This window comes from Cyrtonyx montezumae, unplaced genomic scaffold, assembly GCF_038088225.1.
Source record: "Cyrtonyx montezumae isolate F1298 unplaced genomic scaffold, pur_monq_1.0 scaffold_0, whole genome shotgun sequence".
NCBI classification, from domain to species: domain Eukaryota; kingdom Metazoa; phylum Chordata; class Aves; order Galliformes; family Odontophoridae; genus Cyrtonyx; species Cyrtonyx montezumae.
In genome coordinates, this window is record NW_027071824.1 from 32,169,734 (window position 1) to 32,192,086 (window position 22,353).

General features: G+C 39.6%; 1 protein-coding gene across 3 annotated transcripts in view; it reads right to left on the reverse strand.

Moving 5' to 3' along the window:
• FBXO30 (F-box protein 30) overlaps window positions 1-19,313 on the reverse strand; it is a 352,871-nt gene extending 333,558 nt beyond the window's left edge. The window contains exons 1-4 of one of the 3 annotated variants that reach the window (XM_065731605.1): window positions 19,189-19,313; window positions 14,857-14,961; window positions 6,582-8,664; window positions 4,439-5,729 (exon numbers count right to left, since the gene is read on the reverse strand). In XM_065731605.1, the coding sequence (XP_065587677.1) occupies window positions 5,526-5,729; window positions 6,582-8,648 (2,271 nt within the window). In that variant the 5' untranslated portion in view covers window positions 8,649-8,664; window positions 14,857-14,961; window positions 19,189-19,313 and the 3' untranslated portion in view covers window positions 4,439-5,525. Of the gene's footprint in view, window positions 1-4,438; window positions 5,730-6,581; window positions 8,665-14,856; window positions 14,962-18,894; window positions 18,979-19,188 lie in introns of those variants that run through there. The other 2 variants (XM_065731614.1, XM_065731623.1) reach the window with 2 other exon arrangements.
• Window positions 19,314-22,353: the final 3,040 nt, after the last annotated feature.

Genomic DNA, 22,353 nt, shown 5'->3' on the forward strand with positions numbered 1-22,353 from the left:
AAACTGGTGATAAGAAGCATCCTCCTCATCTGCATCAAAAAACAGTATGTACAGTGAGATACAATATGAAACTCTTCTCACTGCAGAAGCCACCTTGCTTAGACAAAGAGGTACCACTCATCCCTTCCCTCACACTTGAAACACACAATGAGGCATTCACTGACAGCTGAGGCTCTTAAACGGCTGCCACAGTATTTAACAGGCATGTTTTTACCTTAGCCAAGGTTCAAATCTCACTGATAAATTATTTCCCATCTGCTGCCAAGGCCGCCAGAATTATGTACTGAACACAATGTAGTTGTTGAATATGTGCACAATATTCAAACAATTACACACTTAGTAACTGTCAAACACTAACACTTCTGAGCAAAGTCCAACATATGCTAATGTCAGGTCCTCGATTGCTCCTACACTAACTGATCGCATAATCAGATTAGTTTTGTTCTGCTGCCTAACCCTTTGCTGTGGTGTTCACATGAAAGTACTAATAAATCCCAACCTTCATGTTGCTAGTATAATTTTCTCCATTTAAACCACAATAAACTTAAAACCAAACCTTTTTTGTTGTTGTTTTTTATACGCTTGAAAATGTAACTTTTGGAGGAAGCAAATATTACACAAAAAGCAAGTATTGCAATCTATTTTTTGTGTTCCATTACTTTAATACTGTAAAATACTCAGTTCGTTACTAATTCATGACACAGTCAAGCTGAAATAATGTTGTATCATACACGTATTATATTCATTTTATGATTTTAGAGAAATATCACCACAGTTAGGATGAAACTTTGCACCAGAGTACTAAAATAACAATGAGACAGAAATCACATTTTTCTGACTGATTTTACAAATGTTGTGTTAAAGTGAATCAAACCTTGGGAAGTGCTAGTTTTGATTACTTGAGGGTTTTTTTGTGTGTGATCCTCCTGTATTTTGCAATTGAAGTCACACATGCCTATTTTGCAGACATTTTTCTACCTGTTTCTAGTCTGCATACCTACCAGTACATGTTGTTGCACTTGGTTTGTCAAAATGACAGAGGTGAGGACTTCTGCTCACATACTGTAACACATCTGATGATGACTAAAGATGTTTTCTAGACTGTCACTCTACCAGCAGCTATTAGCAAGTGACAACTATCAGTCTCCTCATTTTGCTCCTTCCATACCCTAATACATCTTTTGTTCCCTTTTTCTGTGAAAGGCTGATAAGAGCAAGCAGGTAAATTCTCCATATCAGAAGGATCTTATTTCCCTATTACCCTTATGAAATACTGCCTCTGACACCACCAGCAGGTAGAACCTGCAGCAAATACATATTTGTATTCAGTAGAGGACTGCATAGCCAACACTTGCTTGGGGAATACAGGTAGCACTTGAAGACAGCTTATAACTGAACTGCAGTATAGAGCTAAAGTAGCAGCAGGGTAACTCCTGTTATAATAGAAAGACAGATGAGTCATCAGTAGAAACAGCTGCAGAATACACAAGCCTGAAACCCTCTGCACTCTCAGAAACCATCAAGGCAGAAGAGGAATTTTCTGTGCTGGAAATGGATGCCCTCGTATGGTAAGCCTATTTCTCCATTCAGTTTTCCTCTCTAGTTTGCATTATTGCAATATTCACTGCATGCATAACAGCCATGCTAAGGAAGCTTCATTCTTCAAACTGTCTCTAATTACATGTTGCAACTTGTTTATAAACACTACCTGAACACAGCATTCTCTCCATGCTGTAAACAACCACTACACTTCGTTCATCTGAAGATGACCAAAGATGCCTGAACAGCCCTTGTGATTGTAAGAATTTGAATCACCTTTCTGTTATTACAGAAAGCATCAAACTCTCCATTTATTTTACATCTTTCTTTGGTAAAGCGTGTTCACCACATAGGACCCTATGAAGAGTTTTAGCAAGCACATTTAAAAACTAGTAAAAGGCAAATCTTCTGAAACACTTGAGGCATCAAGGAAATTAAAGCAAGACAAAAATGATTTCCTTATAGCATAGTAGAATGTCTAAATACACTTACGGAGAAGAAAAGGCTAAACATGGCACCTTGGGTACACCTGTACAAAAAGCAGAACAGCCAAAAGCGTCTAATGGTGGTCAAAAAACAGTGAGCCACACAGCACAGTACTAAGCACAGTTTAGAATCATTTATTAGTTATCAGAGTTACGAAGCATAGGTACATTTTTATTTTTGAAGACTGTCAGTTTACTTATGGAGCAAATCGCAGGGCCAACTATCAAATTCCTGCTCAGCCTTCCACTCCAATTTTAATGATTCTATGACTTCATAGAAGTTTTGTTTTGCATTGTGCCATTCCACAAACAATCAGAACTGCAACTATTCTCTAAAAGCCACCCTAGGTTTTTTTGCTGCTCTTCAAGCAAGAGCTTTCTATAGAAAAAAATTAAATGAAACAATACACTGAAAATTGTCCTTTGCAAAGAAGTATTGTAAACCTCTATACTTCATCCGGTAATCTTTCCAACTTATTCAGAAAAAAACCTTCAGGTACAATAAAGAGTCAGTGCAGCATCACTGAATCTTTCATTGCAGATGAAAATCTATAGCATTTAATAGATTAAAGCAATGGAAACAGGTCTACAGTCTAAGAAGGAATGACCGATCTTCAATGTGAAGCAGATGTATATTAATTACAAATATTTAAATGCTGCATGATTTGCAAGAAAATGGATTCCTTTATGGAATTTGATTTTTCAAGTATTTATTGGAATCCTACAGATTAGCAGACACTGAGCACCGTATTTGAATACTGAAAGGCTTTAAAAAAACAAGAGTCGTACTAAAAGAGAAACTCCAAAAGTTTTATTAGGATTTCAACAGACATTGCAAAAAAAAAAAATTGCATAATGATTGAAAACATTTTAAACAAAGTAGCAATGTGGTATCAAGTAAAAGGAAGACTGGAACAGCTGTCTATGTATGGTGTAAGGATAATGTACCAAGAAAGGGATATGACATTTTTAAAATTGAAGGGCAAATGGGAACAAACCACATTTGGATAGATTGACTATACACCATAGATGTTTTATGAACTGCATAGCAGTGTAAAAAAAAAAAAAAGTTTTATCCTAACTATATTGTATTCCTGCAATTGCAGCAGTTTACAAGGCAGAGATTTTGTTTACAACATCGATAATTTTAATAGCTCTGGATTCTCATAAAAAATAAAACTAACTTAACAAAAAAAGCCTGTATCTACATTTGAAAACAAAAGTGCATGAATTGAGAAGTAGTGTTATTTCTTAAGAAGAACACTGAGTACTTAAAAAGTTCATTTCAATAAATCAACAACAGATACTTTAGATGTAGATCTGCACTGTGCTACGAGTGAGATTCTACCAACACCAGCTCCTACATCTGGATACCCTCTTTTCCTAAGGAACGAAGATACATGCCCGCCTACCATCACTTATCAAGGTTCTGGGTAGTTATGAAGGATGCTAAGTACCAAAACCACCACACTGCTGACCAAGACAGATGTTTTTAAGTAGATTTCAGCATAAACTCAACCATAAAGCTCCTCAGCAGTCAGGATCCCTCCAGTCACAGCTACTTTCAAACATAGGAGAGCAGCAGCAAGGAGCCATTAGAGCTAAAAGTAAAGAACTGATTAAAGTCACTCTCCTGCCTTGTACTGAAGAATTTTTGGGTAGTAAGCATTTCAATGCCCTAAAAGAACAGGGTTGCTGTTTTTATTTTTTATTGTTTTTCTTTCTTTATTTTTTAATTCCTTCCTAAAACCCAGTTGGTTAGATTTGTACTAAAATTCTCCTTTCCACATAACTGTGGTAACAGCTGAGATTACCACAAATACTGTTGACTTCTCTGGTAGGTTTACTCAATTCCTCTCTTCAACCAAAAGAAGTTAGAAAGTATGGAAAGAGAACTTGTAGCTTCAGGATCCAGGTAGAGCTTCTGTTTGAGCTCTTGTAATTCAAACTCATGGCACTAAAGAATTAGTTTCAATTGTTCTTTAATTTTTGCTTTTTCCTGGGCACTCTTAGCACTCTGGATAGAAAAAGGCAGTGAATGTTTAGCTGGACCGGACCCAGAATGGGAAACGCACAGATACCAAAGTTGTGAACTGCAGCCAGACTAGCCATAAACAGCTGTCCAGTACAGAAGTTACAAGTAATAAATTTAGCCATTTTTGTAAACATCTCCTCCCTATTAATCTCTTATTTTTTCCTACAATGGAAATACGTACTGTATTTCTTTGTTCTAAGCTCTGGTCTGTTTCTGTTTTAGCTTTGTGGCACAGTTGCTAAGTGCAACAAACTAGAGACACCAACATTAATACAAACAAGTTGGAAAGTCAGTTCAAGTAATTACAGTTTTGCTATACCAGGGTATTTCTCATAGCATGTATTCCCTATGCTTTGCAAGATCTTTTATTATGGAAGACTGTTCACTTAACAGATGTGGTTGAATAGACATTTCTGATATGCTTTATGCAATTAACAAATCATGTCTCATCTTATGAAGATGATACATTTGATTTACATACCAGTAATTTCAAATGCTCCTCAAAAAAAAAAAGCAGCATTTTCTAGACAAATTAACAGAAAAGGAGACAATACATCTCACAATACCATAAAACAAGTAAAGCCCTTTCATTAGCTGCGTTATAAGGTCATCAATGTTCATCACATACTTTGAATTTCTGACTGCTCAAGCAATTTAACCCTCAGCCAATCGCAGGACAAGGAGAAACATTTTAAATCGGGTGTCATTGTAGGTGTGAGAATAAAACTAGCATTCCATGTTTTTAGCTCGAAAAGTTTTGCTCCCATAAGTGATGTAGCTGTTAATAGCTCAGAAGAAAAGTAATCGTTTTTGACATGTCAAAGAAAGTTGTACTAAAAATTAAGCTGCTGTAAATCTGAACTCACTTAGATCATTCCTAAAAAATTTTTCAAAAGCTTTTCCTGGGTCACCTGTTAATGAGGAATATCACTAGAACACTGATTTCACAACTAAAGATGTGCTTTAATGCTGAGTGTCTGAGATATCTACCATGAAGTTTTAAATTCTTCCTCATCTTTCAAATACTTGGATCACAATTTGTGAAGAAAAATTGACCAAATGCAGAAAGTGCATTTGGTCAGGATTTTGTCTCAGTATGATTCAAGGTTTCCCATCTAAACATGCATACCATTTAGAGGCCATTTTTGAAATGTTATCAGTCAACAGCAACATGGGCACCAGTGAATTAAAAAAAAACACACCTTAGGATTCCTTTTTTAAATTACATAAGTTAGATAAAACTACCCTGTCCAGCAAGTTCCAAATTTTTCAAACGTTAAGGCAACTTTCATTACTTTCCAGCTAAACAGTATTATAAAAATAAATGTCACTTCAAACCTTATATACACAGTGACAGAGTAGATTTAGCTAGAAAGTATCTTTAGTACATTAATAAAGTGTCACGTAATATTACCGAGGTTATGTCAGGTGCTTGAGTGTATGTGCAACTGGAGTGGCTGCAATATTTAAAGTACAGGTTTCAAAACAGAACGCAGTGAACGTCCTTCTTTAGTGAGTTCTCGTGTTACACACATACATGGCAGTGGAACAGCCTCCTCTCTTCTCTCTACAGCATTATAGCTACACTTCTTCAGGTGGTCAGCCATGCTTACGATGTCAGCAAACTTCCACTCATTCACAGTACAGAAGGCTGTACTGAACCGCCAAACCTAGAAAACAAGTTGCACACAGGCTCAAAATGTTTTAAAGCATCTGAACTCAGGAGGTTCAGTGTTTGTGCTATACTTTCAAGACATGTTTTGGGTCAATAAATATCAATACGACAAAACCATGCAAGAGTCCAAGCTTTGGATAGTCAGTTTCAGGCTGATTCAGATTACCAGTTAGCTCTGAATGCTGGAAAGAAAGCCAGCCAATAATTTTTGTGTGTGTGTGCCCATAAAGGAGGTGCTATCAGAAGTAAAATGATAAAGTGATACATTATCATAATTACTGGTCATGACTGGTTACTTCATTAGAAAATTATCCATTTGTGAAATGACCAACTTCCTTAATTCCAAATGATTGCTGTGAATACTCTGCGCTTTCGAGGGTGGTAAGATTGAGAAACGATTTACAAAGGTCACTCAAAGGCTTTAGAAATAATTTATATACTTAAGGCAATCTATTATGGCAATAAATTAAGATCTGAACAGTTGAACAAAAAGCGAAATTGCTTAAAACAGTATAAATGCAAGAGATGCAAACTCTGTAGGCAACTTTCCCACTCTCATGGAATATTTAATATTAAATAAAATAATGAAGTAAAAACTAAAACCCATAATTTTTCCAAGATTTTAAAATGTTAATTTACACCGAATAAAAATGGGCAGACACTACTTTAATTCTTGAAGTACGTGAAAAACTGCACCAAACTGCTAGTCATTTTCGCTAATTGTATCTGTTTCTTGAAGGTGTGTCATACCAAAAATCACTAATAACATTAGATCAGGAAAAATATTAATAGAGAAGCAGGGACGATCAAATTAATATTTTCCCTTTTGCCACCAAAACTAACTTACCTTTTCTTTTATTTGCCAAGAAGAACTTCCATCTGGGTACTTTTTCTTCTCCCAAAGCAGTATCACCATTCCACGTGCTTGAAGCAAGCTTCCACACACATCTCTCATTAAACGTGACACTCTTGAAAGCTGACATAAACTAAAGCCATCTAGAAAGCTAGCAATGTGCTGCAAAACCTCAAAAGGTAGACTACTCAAATGGTCATTGTGTAGTCCAATTAAGCAGCTTTTCGCCGGTTCTACTAATACTGTAGATATACTAGGCTGAACTCCAAATGACCGTAAGTGGCGGTCGTGAATAATTTTTGCCCCTTGTGTTGAAGGACAAAACCTTCGTTGAGAATATGTACACCCATAATATGCCAAGGGACACCTCTGCTCCATCCAGCCATTAAGGCCAGCATGAATGTCACCATGCACATTCTTAAAATGAGAAGAAAATTCATTCCTCCTAAATAACTGTCCACAAACAAATGTAAACATTGAACGCTGTTTTGTTTGGTATCTAGCCACGTATTCCAATACCAAATCCAGTCCAAGGGTCTGGAACGGACTCGGATTTGAGAGCTGTGGGTTGGCATGATCACACGCAGATGCTGAAGCTATTTCCCCCACCATTGTATTTGTGGCCAATATAGCTGATGGGAGAGAAAATGTTTGGGTCCCAAAGTCAACACGATACACATCAACACTGCGACTTTCTGATATTCCCCTACCTCCAGGAGAGTCTCCTAGGCAAAACAACAGAGCTGCAGTGATTAGATCAATTCCCTGAAGACCCATAGGATCTTCTGTTATCTCCAAATCTGATGTATCTACAGCTTTGTCTTCTTTTGGTGCTGACCAAAGGAATTTGTACGATCGATGCCGCATAATTGAAAATACATCTACATTTCTCAGTCTTTCCTGCTCCACTTGCCTCTCTAAAATTTCTTCTTCATTAGCATTATGGGGAAGCAGCATATGACTAACATTGCCATTAACTAAGTGATCAGATGGTATTACTTCTGTGAGTTGCGAAGTTACAGGGAAAGAACTGCAAGACTGTAATGCTTCATCATCATGAGATGCATTACATTCACCATTTGCTACATTGGATGACTCTGAATTAGATACACCAAGATCTTTGTTCTGGTCCAACACCTCTGAACATTCATTTTCTACATGAAAACCATTACACAATAGCGAGGAGTTATGAAGGTTTAGATTTAAGTCACGATTTTGTATTGCATCATAACAAGTATCACTAGAGCCATTTTGCTTCATTTGTGAATTTTGATGCAGGTTGTCAAAGTTAATTCCCCCAACTGCTCCAATGTTTTCTTCATCTGGATATTCACGGTCAGACTTACTATCCTGAATAATGCCATTTGAAGCTTGTTCTTTAATCTCAGTATCTTCTTTCATTTCCTGTGGTGATGTGCAGAGCCTTGAGTTTAACATACTAATGTCCCTAGTAGCAGTGTTCAGAATATCCAGAGCAGCAGCTAAACTCCTTGTTGTTTCTACAGTTGCCTGATAGAGTGCTCCATAGGACTCTTCATCAACAGGTATCAAACCATTTGAGCACACCGTATCTGGGGCATTTGTTTTGACAGACGTTTGTTCTCTGGATTCTGACATTTGATCAGCCGCTTTCGACATCATAGTTGCTACTTTAAGTGATTCTAGTAACATGCGCTGGTCTTGAAGGGCTAAAGCCATATCTAGCTGTTCCACTTCATCAACATCTTTGCTAAGATTTTCATAAGATTTTCTGTCTGCATAACTGACAGGCCATCTGTTCCACTCCATGGTGCAACATACCACACTTGCAGGACAAACTTCTAGATGATCAGCGATTTTATTACGGGCCACTATGAAGGGACATCCGAAGCCACTATTCAGACAAGGCACTCTTTCAAGAGGGCATAAAATGCGATGTTCCTCAGCTTTACATGAGTGAAAAACTGCTCCACAAACCAGTGGGCAGCCTATCAAATCGCATGAAATGCCAGGTTCTGGTCTGGTCATACAACGGCGGCTGACACAGTTTACACAGTGCAAATGTTGCTGATGTTCCTCCATGACTGTAAATCCAATTCTGAATGAAGGGAAGGGAGACAAAAACAAAAAACACAGAACATTAACTCAATGTTGTTAATAATTACCAACAGTTATTCGCATTTTTGTTCTCCATGCATATGAAGAAATGTATATTAAAACAACACAGATTGATCAGTGGTCATTTTAAGAGAACAAGTAGGTGACATTTTACCTCAAATAGTGCTTAAAGTTCACCCAAAAATTAAATATACGCATTTGTATCAGAATACATGCACAAACAGCCCCCAGATATTAAATATGTAACTTAGATAAAAGCATTAAATGATCTTCTCTCAAGAAGAGATCTTTTTCCCTGCCCAATCCAAATAGATGATTCAGCTAAAACCAAAGCGTCATCATTGATGACCGTTTATTACCTAAAATGATAAACCACACAACTTCCAGAGAAAGGACACAAAATAAAGGAAGCCAGACTCATCCTCATCTGTGCTAAACATCCAGATCTCTAAACTAAACTTGCCTGGGCTACTTGCTAACACTTTAGCTTCAGGCACCTTCTTCATGCAGTTCTCTTTAAGGCAACCTGCAACCCACTTATTCTTTGTGTCTCCACACACACTTCTGACAGAGAGCAGTCCTTTACAACAGCTGTTCACTCTTACTAATTTCATCTATAGCTCCTCTTTCACTTTTATATTTTTGCATAAATGTAGTTAAGTGTGGAGTATAATTGCTAACTCCTCTTATTTCACTGAAAACTTTGACATTAAAACTATTCTGCCCAAAACAGCCCTACTGCTACATCTTTAGTTCAGCCCACAAAAGGTAATCTATTTAACGCATTCTACCACTCACCCTATTTACAATGCTAGCAGTTCAAAGTGTGGAGTTAACGTGGCAAGTCCACATAACAAGTAATGATTAAAAAAAGTTAAAACTTTGCATCTTTGTATCATACCTCCAGAAGCTCTGGAACTGCTTACTAGCTTGAGTGCAGGCCCACGTAAATGACCAAACCCTCCCACGTGCCGGCACAAGTGATACCACTGGATTAGAGTTCAGAGATACCAGAGTGACTAACACAGAGCCAAACCTCAAAATACATTGCTCAGTTCCATCTTTTGGTCGCTCCCTAAGCTCCAAATAAAGTTTGTTAGTTGTTGTTGTTTTGCTTTTGTTCTGTTTCATCTTAATAAAAATGAAATGCTTGCAGAAATGAAGATTAATAGAGCAGAAACGGCTCCTTATTTTTTTTTCCACTGGCTAAAAAATGCACTAAAAACAGTTTTAATTCACTAAGACTTCTTAAATGAAAAGTACTCTGAACTGTAAAAATAAGAATGATGAGTATTATTCCTTTTGTTCAAACTGGAGATAAGAGGAAACAAAACAGCTTTTCAGAGACTCTAAATTATGTAAAGCATTTCAATAGAGTTCTATCTGACGTCACTCAGCTGTATGCTTTTAACACTTTGAAATCCATGCCAACTTTAAGTACCAATCAGTTCTCATCCCTCCGTCCCTCGTAATTTGGATAACTCAAATACTTTAGCCACCTACTCTCCCCAAACACGTCTAACAAAGAAGCATATGTGCTACACTTAGCAGGCAAAACACAGCTGAATTTTCCTCACCGTACCTACATGCTGAGTAATATACTTCAAACACATCAGTCACTGAAAGTAGTGACTAACGGATCTGCTGAAGAGCAAAACTTTATGGCACATGACACACTTTAACCTTACATATCAAGTCTGGTGGCAACAAACAGAAAGATCGTAAAAATGTTCAGTAAAGAATCAAAAGGGGATATTATTGGAGAGACAATGCAATTTAATTTGTAGTTCCACCAAAAGCTTTCTTTTTAAGTAATTCCTGACAAACACAACAGTCTACTCGTTGATAGACCAAAACAACCTTGGAGTTTTGCATCAATACTAAAACCAAACTCCAGGTTTCCTGGAGTCAATCAGTGAAGGGAGATCAGAAGGAACCTCTCAGGTTACCCACCTATTTTAAAGCACTTGACACAATGGAAATAGCCTTGAGAAGAAACAAGTTACCTGATAATAAAAAGTCTTCATAGGGCCCAGCCTTCTGTATGTCTAAACACAGTCTGGCTCCCATCAAACAGTCTGGTTGCAGCAAGGCTTAATTTGATCAGTAACACGCAATTATATTTTTAAATAAATAAATGTTTACCTACTTTGCAACAAGTTGTGCCCCTGGCTCACTCTAAGAATGGAGCTGTTTTCTAGACCAGGAGGCAGGTCTGTTAGCTAGAGCACAGGGCTATGCTAGCACTGCTGTCTTGCTTCTAGGCCAAAGCTGGCTTACATTCAGGCTGCTCTGAATGCAGTCAACCAGGGCTCATGTTTGCCTGCACCATTTGTGTAGACATACCCTAAATTAGTCAACTATCATTAAATACTACCTTTAAATAGCCTATGTGAGCTTGCACAGAAGTACATTCTATTAAGACAGTAAAACATCCTCCTCCCTAGCACGCTATCTTGGTCTTTACAAGTCAGATTGTGAAACCCGAGTTGTGTGACTATACTAGCTTTTCTCAAGCTCCAAACTCCTTTCACACAAGCTAACCCTTACCAAAATGTAATGACCTCACAGAGACAAATGAAATGCTGAAGTGTGCGAGGAGGAGAGAAAACCTGATAAAAACATTAAATATCACTAATGGTTTATGAAGACCACATCTGACTCTAAAATATCATGTGTTAATAGCAGTTAGATGTTAATTCTGATAGATGTTCACAGGTGTTTTTTTAATGAAAAAGCAGTTATGCAACTGAAGAATTAAACAGAATTAAATTCTGAAAGAAAAAAACCCTACTCAGTTCCTGTAAATTAAAATTTTATTGTCAGCTATAGAAGCTATACTGGCATTAGATGTTTTTCTCCTATTAAAATTCGAATTCTGTGGCTCCATGGTCAAATATACGATCTAAAAGCTATTTGGACATCAGCAGAGCATCAGCGTGGTATTCACTAATATTCTGCACAAGCCTTAACTTCATAGCACCTGCTGCAGAACTGCTTGTGAACCAAGGAACTCAGCACCTCTTTGATTCACTGATTAAGTGTATCCACACATGAATCACTGTCCTTTGAAGTTCCACAAATGAGATATTGCTAGTAGTACACAGAGAGCATGAGGCACCACCTTCTTCCCAAACACTATCTGACAAGCAAAAACTGTTGGGTAAAGGATAAAGAAAGTTATTGCTGGACTAAACGAAATCTAAAGCTACTTCAGTAGACAAAACTGAAGGCCTAGCAAAGTGCACCATCCCTTACCAGAAGAAAACCAGATGTCATTAAAATACACACAAATAACATTTACAGGGTTTAGACCCCACTGTGATTCTTGTCACAATTTGGTGAGAAGACAAAATGTCAAATCATTGACTATAGCAAGAAGGAACAGCTGTCCTTTTCTGATAGCATAGTGTCAGCAACTGGGTTCAGTTCATATGAGATGCTTAAGTACACACACTTGACTGTTACTAGCAGAGAAACCTAAAAATACATCCAGTTCCAATGAGGTGACCACTGGTCTCAGAATCTGTGCAATCACTTGATGTTATTGTACATACTATACAGTCAGCTGACCAAATCAGCCAGAACATGCTTTGAAAATCTGTCATAATTAAAAGGATTAAAATTCCAGCTGCTACAGCCACATGATTTTCAGTTGCTGTTGTAACACAAACATTAAAATAGCATAACAGGATTTTTAAACAGTCACTGCACAATAGTTCAGCTGGAAGTGAGAGCTCTGTCCCCTATACCACAAAGCATGAGTGTACTTAGTTTTAGCAAAGCTGCCATCTGCTTACTCTCCTCCACGTCAACTCTTTGGTCCAAATAAGAAGGAAATCACAGCAATTATTACCGCTGTTGCAACCTCTATTACTCAGACACTTTCTATTCAACAAACCTATAAAGGCTCAACTCTTAAGTCCTGAAGACTTTTCCTTCTGTCAAATTTGATTAAATGGGCCAACAGGTTCTTAAAATACCGGTTCAAGTAGAAGAACAGAGGTACACGAGCAGTACGACAGGTTTAAACTCCCAGGAGCATCCTAAACCACCCACAAGCAACCAAATGTATGCAAACCATTCTAAAAAATGCTCTGCTGTTTTGGAGATTGAACAAGACACCACAGTATTTCTGAATCTTCAATTTTTAACCAGCTCAGCAGCTAAAATAACATTAGAAGAAGAAGAAAGAACAATATAAAAACATTTCAGAATATTCTGCCAAAAATAGGTTTGGTAATACTATAGATAACTACTGAACCAACTATAGTCTTTTAGAAGGTAAGCTTTTCTTGCTACAGCTGTCTCAAACTTTCACATTCACAAAGGAGACACAGTATCTTTGTTTTGCCAGCTACACTCACTTTTTTTTTTTTGTGGAAGTTCTATCTGCTTGGTTGTTTTAGTGATTTGTTGATTTTTTTGTTGTTGCTTGGTGTGGGTTTTTCTGATGTATTAAGTTTTCTAATGACGGATAACAAAGTGGAGGTTTGGTCTTCCGACGCCACTCTAATAGGGGGCATGACAGGTGACATCTCTATCTGCCACCCCAGCTTGAGGTGAGCAACAAAAGGCAACTCATCGAACTCTACTTACCAAGACTCAACAAAGACCAAGGTTAAGCAGCCTCATTCTGAGGCTTCTCCGAAACCAGTGCAGCCTTTGTTTCCCACATTAGGGAACAGGTCACCTCAAATCCTACTTAAACGTCCCTCCAAAGCATTGGGAAGACAGGCAATGCAGATAAGATTTTAATCTAATGCTACACTAATTTCCAACTACTCATTCAAGTGAGAAATTCTCAAGTGCAACACTCAAAATCACAAACTGCTAGATCGTTATGTGGAATAACGTTACGAGGATGTGACAAGTTTATAAGTTATGTAGCACGGTTGCACAGGTAATAGGGTAGTATATGTAGCCATCTTACAGTACCCTACAGATGAGGCAATAGATTTTTTAATACAGTTTTTCTAGTTTCAAAGAGTTCTTGACAGGGTTTTTATGAAGCCTTATCTCATCAAACTGGTTACATCAGAGAGACTTCGAGGAAATAAAGTCTTCTCAGATGCCACACTTCAAACCTCAGCTCTATACAAATGACACTGCAACCCCAACTTCTGTTACAACTAGGTGCATCACAGTTGTCAATCCAAATATTCTGAATGTAGATTTTAAAAGTTCTCCCAGAACACCAAAGACAACAACATCACCCCTGGCTGGTAGTGACTGCACACATTGGACATATGAGATTAAGTCTAGATTATTTCATAATCAGTGAACACATACCAAGAAGCTTCAACTGCTAAAGCCCGAACTACTATTCACGTGGTATGCTTTCACCATTACCAAAAGAGGCTACATCAACTTACATATAATGCATAACAGAGGCAGAAAACAATTAGGCTCAAAACATGGCTTCTTAATGCAAGGAAAAACACAAGCATACATCCTTCTGCAAGACTCTACTTTTATCATTGATATAGCACAAAGGATAAATCAAAACCTCATTATGAACTGTTTTACGAAGCATAATTTAAAGTTATCCAATCACTTAAAAAATACAAAGCAAAATAGAAATTTCTAACTACAGCAAAAATAATGAGCATTAGAATTTGAAAAAAATAAAGTCCAAATTTTTACATGCATATCTTGAAAAGAAGAGCTTTTCTATATCTGTCTTCTCAAAAAAACCACATCCTATTACATGAGCTGACCCGTGTTTTGCATTTTTTGGTTAACACTTCAGGAGTTCCTTTTTCCCCTAATGGTAAAAACATCTTTCTCCCATTCATAGAATTCACAGAGATATTTCTTTTCAAATCACAGCAGATGAAAAAAACCAGAACCAAACCCAAAACAAAACACTGCTTTGACTGAAGCAGACACTCACTATGCTCTCTGTATCTGGATTGCTTTTGTTTTACAACAGAAAACTTTCTCTATAGCTATCAATTTCCAAGAATGTTTAAAAAATACTACTAATAATAATCAACCCCTAAATTACCAGACTTTCGTTAGAGTACTTTTGTGACAGATCTGCCATGCATTCTTCTTGACACATTCCCCGAAGAAGAAACCTGAAGGCCTAAATGTGCCTTTTGCCACAGGACAATCACAGCAGGAACAGCTATGCTTGCTGCATGGCTCAGGCACAAAAGCACTCTACCTGTTGAGTCGGTGACAGGGCAAAGTCAGCTAGAGAGCCAGTAGATTTCATGTGTAAAGTACTTCTCAACTTGAGCTCAGTGTGACTCCTTGATTGCTGCAGACTCTGCAAGAAACAAGATCAGAAAGAAGGTCTGATTTCTGGTGTATAGATTACTTTCTATACGTACAATCCTCTGAAAAAGGTAATCTGCCTAAACTATCTGTAGCTACAAATGGTTAAATATTATTGCATTTTTTCAGGGAAAAAAAAAACAGGTTTTTAATAGACTTTACAACTGCAATGTCATTCTAGCTCATTGCTAGCTGTTGGTCACGCTAGATGGTTACTCAGATTTAAGGCCAGAAAAGAGTACTCTTAAAAGTTACTATTATGACCTGCTTCACTTTACTCTCTGGTTTGGCTCAACAGGAATCTCTCACAGGAAAAATACGCATGAAGCTTTAACTAAAGACTGCAACAGTTCGAGAACTAAATAAACATTTCAAGTTTGATTATTCTTTAAACTGCATTTTATTCTAGTTAACATTTGTTCAGCTTCAGTCTTCAGATTTAAAAACCACTGTTTGCTTGATATTACAAAGTTCTTCACTAAACAGGCTTCTTCTATGTGTTCATACCCATGCACTTATTAAAATTTAACAGAGATGGAATAGAGGTTATATATCTGAATGAACAATGTAATGCTTGGGTATCAACTCACAAATCTTACAGAAAAACAGAAATGAAAGTTAATCATCTTCAGAAATCAGAACTGTAACTCATAAAATGTAATGCTTCCTTCATTACAGTTGGTAGTTTCAGTCACCCAGAAGAAGACAAAACTAAGTTCTTATTCTTCTTCCTTACATAATATTTTAATTCATACACATTGCTGCAGAATACCCATCCTAATATTTACAGAGATCAGGCCAAAAATCTTGTTACTATATCACTTCAGGTCTTACTACACAAGTTGAACCAGTTTCCATAGCAAAATAAGAAAGCTACTTCAAAACGGAACGTGAACACAACTACTCTCTAAAATCAAAACAGATGTAGCATTCTCTGCACGTATAAGGACATTTTACTATTAAATGTATTTATCCCCTGTTAGTAGCACGGAGTTTGACTGCTTTACTAGAAAAGCAGTTAACATACAAAAATGTTAACATCCCACCTCTCTCCTCCCCACTGCATCAGATAACAGTGAAATACAAAGACCGTCCTAAAGTAGCTGGAAAACTTTGAAGTAGATGAGAAAGAATAGGACAGCACGATCAGAGTTGATGTGAGGAACTTCAGCCTAATCCATCTTCAGGTATTTAACTTTTTGCATTACCTGTTTGGCTTTTCCCCCTCCTATACGACTTGGTTTTAAAAGCAATATCCAGTTTCAAAGAAACAAAAACCAACCAATAACCACAACAAACAAATGACAAGGAGCAGCAGAACCCCCCCCCACCCCCCCACCATTTTTTAAGAGAAAAAAAACACTCTCAAAAAGCCCATGGCAGGAAGCTGGGAATTTATCTCCTGCTGAACACGTTATGTGCTGATCTTTCAATGATTGTAACTCAAACCTAGAACTGGAAAACACACAGATCTGTACTACAACTTCCTGCAAGGTTTGTGGATGTACAAGTCATCAATTTCTGATCTCTGATACAATGTAAACCACCCTTCCCAAATGTCAGTGGGCACGAAGCTATTACTTTTTCCATAGACTCCAGCTGAACATTCCCATCCAAATACATTCCATGGCCGATGACAATAGTGACTCAGCTAAAAGAAGTTTTTGCAAGAGCATTACAGTTATGAAAATAAAGCACTCTTGAAAAGATCCTATTTGCAAATAACCTGCCATTCCAACGAATTTCTCTATCCCACTGGGTTTTTGGAAAACCAGTTTATGCTTGAGATGCTTCTAAGTAAACAAACAGAAAGCTTAAACTTCCAAAACAAAACACCACATCACCTGTCTCCCAGCACATACGTGATGAGGTCCCAGCCAGGTATCACTATACAAAGATCACTGAACCAATACCGTTAAGTTCTATACAAAGCTGTAACCACAGAGTTTCTCTCATTGCGCCTCTCGTTCTCATGCCTTAAGTTTAAACCTATCAGGTTTTCATCATGGTTTCACATTAAGCTTAGAGATCAATGCTTGACATTTGGTCAACACTGCAGTCTACTCAATAGTTGTCCTACAGGCTGGAAAGGTTTGCATGGTATTTTACATTCAAATGGCATTAACAGATTATAGTGAAATGAAAAAGAGTCACGCCAGGTGTCATCCACAAAACTATTAAAAACAGCAGCTTACAAAGTAAGTCAGAATCCAGAGCTCCCTTGCAATTTCGATTCCCTTTGTCTGTTTTGTACCACAAGATTTATATAGTCCAGACTGAAAAACAGCACCCAAACACTCAGGAAAGCTTACACAGATTTCTCTATAATCCCCATTCAATTTTAAGCTCTCACTTTCAAGCCCTCGCTAATTTGTGGTCCTTTCAGGAACATTCAATCATTGCATGATCAAACTGTCTCACCAACAGAAACTCATATTTACCCTTACTGATTAGATAAGGAAACTGAAAGAGAACTGTTACCAGTACAAATCATCATTAGATATGTGATACTTCGTGCTCATCTCTGTACCACTGGACCCCATTGCTAGAGGCAATCAGCACTGCTCCACTTGAGACAGAACTCACCAAAGAAACGTGTTCATCTATAAGAAGGAAATTACATTGTTGTGCTGGTTTTCTTTCATTTCAGTTGGACAGAAAAGCACGTGTTTGCTACGATGCTGACATCCCTATGCTGTCACAGCCACCTGCTTAACATAGGTACTGGGGAAAGCCCTTCAGGACATAAGTTAAAAAAAAAAAAATGGGTTGCCTATGAATGTCCAGAAATCTTCCCAAGAAACTTTCCAACCAGGTACTGCTAGTTAAGACTTATCACTCATAACACTACTATCATCAAAGGAAGAGGCAAATTACAAAGTTAATTGAGTAAACAAATAATTTAGTTCCAAAGAGAAAGAACATCCAAGAAGCACAGCAAAGACACTGCTCTTGCTTTGACTTTGTCCATTCTGCTAGGATTCTCCTATCTCTAACACCCTCCACCTTGAGAAAATAATGAGACAGAGACCTCACAAAAAGTCCCAGTTTGCAAAACAACCTCAATGCACACTGTGAACCCATTTTTGTTTCCAAATACACGCAGATCAGTATTGAAAAAATATTCAAAGCCATTTAGATGCATACAGAGCAGAAGACAGGCTAAAGTTGCCAGCGTATTTCTCAGTCTTCTGGCTTAATTTGCTTAGCAACCAAAGAGCTTAACAATATTTTTTGTACTTTTGGAAGAAAAGCACAGAGAAGAAGGCCACAGAAAAGCACGGCTAACATTCTCATCACCACGCATCACTGGGTATACGTGAGCCTTATCCCTCCAAATCACAGCACAAGTTGTATGATGTGCATCAGATGGCAGCAGCTGCCCAGGGAAAGGATTTGCGCACTCCCCTAGTCTGAAGCAAAAGTGTTCTGAAAAAGAAAAAATAATAAAAGAGAAAGAAACAAACAAAGCAGAGGGAGATCTTCCTTAAGCAGTTTAAGCAGTAACAGAAGCAAAGTGATGCTGTTGTTACAGCAGTACAGGCCCAGTTTGGGATCAGCACGCTCACACACTCCGATTTTGGCACAATAACAACACCATCAGCAAAAGGGAAGCAAGGATTATGAAAAGCTCCTCGGCCAAACCTGCGCAGAACTTTACAGAACAAAAGACAGCCCTCTCTCCAGCCCACGGGATTTCTCCCTGGAGAATTCAAACAGCGGCAGCATTACAACTCGTGCAAGCCGGGCTACAGCAGCGCTCTTCTGCATGCCTTGCAACGAGCTGACCACCGACCCGTGTGCTCACAGCAGCGCAGCTACACAGCCTTCCTCGCCTTTACGTGGCAGACAGAAGCTTCCAGCACAGGCCTGCAACCCATTACAAAAGAAACGGAGACAGAGCGAAATTCTGAAAAAGCACAACCTCTCGCATAGTCCGAGCACGGCGGCTCGGCACCCGGGGGACTCCTCCCGCTCTTCCCCTCTCCCCGCCCGCACTAATGGCTCCCGCCGACCTCACCGGGCAGCCCCCGACCCTGCCCCGTCCGTGCCGGTGCCGGGACAGACGGCTGCAGGCCTGCGGCAGGGCCGAGCGCGGGGGCGGGGCGGGCACCCTACAAGGCCCGTTCCCCCCGGCAGCGGGCGGGGGCCGGGCAGGGAGGAGGGGACGCGGCGCACCCGCGGGGGGCTGCTGCCGGCACCGCCCCCCGGAGCTTACCCGTCGCCGTCGCTCGGCAGGCAGCAGGACGCGGAGGAGGGCAGGACCGCCGCACCGCGCCGCGCCCTTTCCCCGCCGGGATCGCGCCAGGCTCACGCGCGGCCCCGCTGCCGGCCGCGCCCCCAACGGGCACGCGCGCGCGCGAGTGGACGAGACGGCTCCTTCCCCGGCTCTGAAGGGGCGTGGCCACGGGGCAGGGCGAAATGCCCGGATGTCGCGTGCTCGCCTCGCATTCCGCCCCTCTCTCCCTGATGCGCACGCGCGGCCGTGCCCACGTTCGGATCTGCGTGCGGCTTTGTGCCCGAGCAGCCCCCGCCGCTCACCCCGCGCCTGGTGCTGCCCTTGGCGTGCCGCAGCCCGCCTCCGACAGCCTCTGTCGGTGCGCGTTTGGCCGGGCTCTCGGAACCCCGCTGAGAGAAATGTTTTGTTTTATTTCCTAGAAACCTGGCCGGGCTCCCGGAGGCGCAGGGTGCTGCCGGGCCAAGTGTATGGCGGCCACAGGCAGGTGGGAGGCACGCTGGTGTTAGGGTGCCAGCGGGCTTCGGTGTGGGAGCAAGCAGGAGTCGTGGCAGTTGCAAGATCAGACATTTAATGTCGTAGGAATTTTTTACCTTTTCTTGCTGTAAGAGAGCACGGCAGAATGATAGGCGTAAAAGAAGCCGTTGTGTTAATGCTCGGAACGTAGGAAAACATAGGATGACCTCAGCAGTAGGCATCGTTGCCAGCTTTTCCTTTAATAAACACTCTCAGCTTTGCCCCACCCTTACGCTACAGCCTTGATCTTCCTTGATCCCGAGGACAGGCCATGTATTTTCTTTATAGGTTTGATTATAGGACCAGCACATAATCGTCTAGCCGAGTGAGCTCCAGAAAATGGTAGGGATGTGCTCCGTGACTCACAGAAGCCAAACAAAATCATTTCATCTACTCAGTGGGCAATTATACAAATTGCTGGCCAGAATCCATGTAGGTGCTCACTGCTTTTCTCAACTGCTTGTTGGTAACGTCTTCTGTGGGACAGGTGAAGTTTGCTTTGCTGTTGCTTCTCCCCACAGTGGAGTTTACACCGTGATTGACAGATCGACCTGCTGCAACAGTATTAGTTACATAGTGTGTTGTAGAGCTTTTGTTTCTGATAGGCTGCACGCATCACCCAGGCATCTGTGATGGAAGCGGGGCCTTTTTATTTTAGTTGTCCCTTTTGAATGAAGAGAATGAACTTCTGTGGTTTAGACTTCTCCCGTGACTCAGCTGAATCTCATCTGCTCTTTTGGTCTGTTCAGGGAAGAGTCTGCTGCTTCTCTAATGTTTTAGTGCATAGGCGTGAGCTGTCGCTGAGCTAGCCCCTTCAGTGTAATCTAGCAAGTTGGAATCTCACCGTTTGGCTTACTACACTGCCCTACAAGCCAAAAAGTCTTGGAGAATACTGTCAGTGAACAACTGTAGAGGCTATTTTCTATTGGCTTAAGTCCCAAATGAATGAAACTTCATTCTGGTTGCTCATAAATGGAAAATGAGCATCTGTATCTGGTCTGGTATTGTTCTATACATGACACTGACACTAAAGATGTCAGAAGAGTGAAGTGTAAATTGATTCTTGCAGTAGTATAATTTACTTCTCTCCCCTAGTCTGAAGCAAAACCTGTATCAGATGCTGAAGCAGTTGGTGAGCTGTGCAGGCTATCTCCTGTAAGCTGCTAACTGTACATGAAATAAAGCAGATTCCTTCCTGAGGTCATAAAAGGTGCAATCTGTTTGCCAACACACTCTCTAATAAAGGCAAATAATTTATGCACGCTCTAGTTTCACATCCTAACAAATCACAGTTGTTTTTCTCTGACAGTTGTTTGTGTCTGGAAATTCTTTTTACATGGAGATATAGGAAAAAAATATTACCATTGTTTCCGAAGCGCATTTGCAAGTGGATTTGCTAATGCTTGAGTGTTCATATTTAGCAGCGTGCAAAGTAAACAGCTGAGATCTGCCCACAGAGCCCCATAAGCAATTTACACTGCACAGCTTTGACAGCAAAATGTTTCCAAACAACAGCGACCTCAACAGAAGTTTTTTTTTTATACTTCCTGAGTTTGCAATTTCAGCTTAGGCCCATCAGGGGATTTGAAACTTACTTAATAAATACCTTTATGGTTCTACATCTCTCCTAGAAAAGCCTCTCCACTTCAACAAGGCACCTCTTCTGTCGTTTAAAAAACGGTAGATAACCTATAAGCTTGAAGTGAAGTAGGAGTCAGATGCTCCTTTGTAAAGCTTTTGATGGTAGTCATGTTTAAGCAGTCAGAACTTCTGCCATACGAACTATTAAGCTGTGGTGGGTGGGTACTGCATATGTTCTCAGGGAATGTTTGGTGCTCTGGCCCAGGTACTGGGATATAAATACCTTCAAGTCAGTATAGTTTTAATCAGTCCAGCTGTACTCTGTTGGCTGTAGACCTATGGAGTAGCAAGACAGAAAGGATCAATGCTTTATCACAGAGTGGAAAAAGAATGTTATTACATGAAAACTCTTTTTGTTCAAGACAAAGGTGAAAACTGCCAGATGATAGTTATATACCTTTCTCACAGATAAACGATAAATTAAAAAAGCACGCTATAGCTGTAATAAATTACAGCATTTATATTTCAGCTAGTCTTTGTTAGCTGCACAGGTCAGAACTAAATTAAATATTGAGACATCAGAAACGTTAGTTCTTTGACACCTTCAACTGTATGTGAAAGTGAAAACCATAGACTTCATCGAAATAAGCTTTAGTTAGGTTTTCTTGTGATCATCTGTTGTGGTAATTTAGACCAAATACTGGAAGACATGACAGAGAAATCAGCAGATCATGAGGCTGTTTCCAAGTTGTGAAAGTATGTCATAGTCAGCTGAGCTGGCAGAGAGGGGGGTGGTCTTATTAGATGAAGAAAAATTTTCTAAATATTCCATATACGATTAAAAGTACCATCAGTGCTCCCCTAAGGACTAAGGTTTCAGCTGACCAAACTTTTGGTCTGGAGAGAAAACAATAGGCAGGGTTTACAGAGGGTCCTCTTCCAATAAAATCTAACTAATAATATATTATCTTAGAAGAGATCAGGTTTCCTCACTTCAAAAGCATTTATTAAAGAACATTCCCGCAGCAGGAATTACCGCTTGAGTGTTTA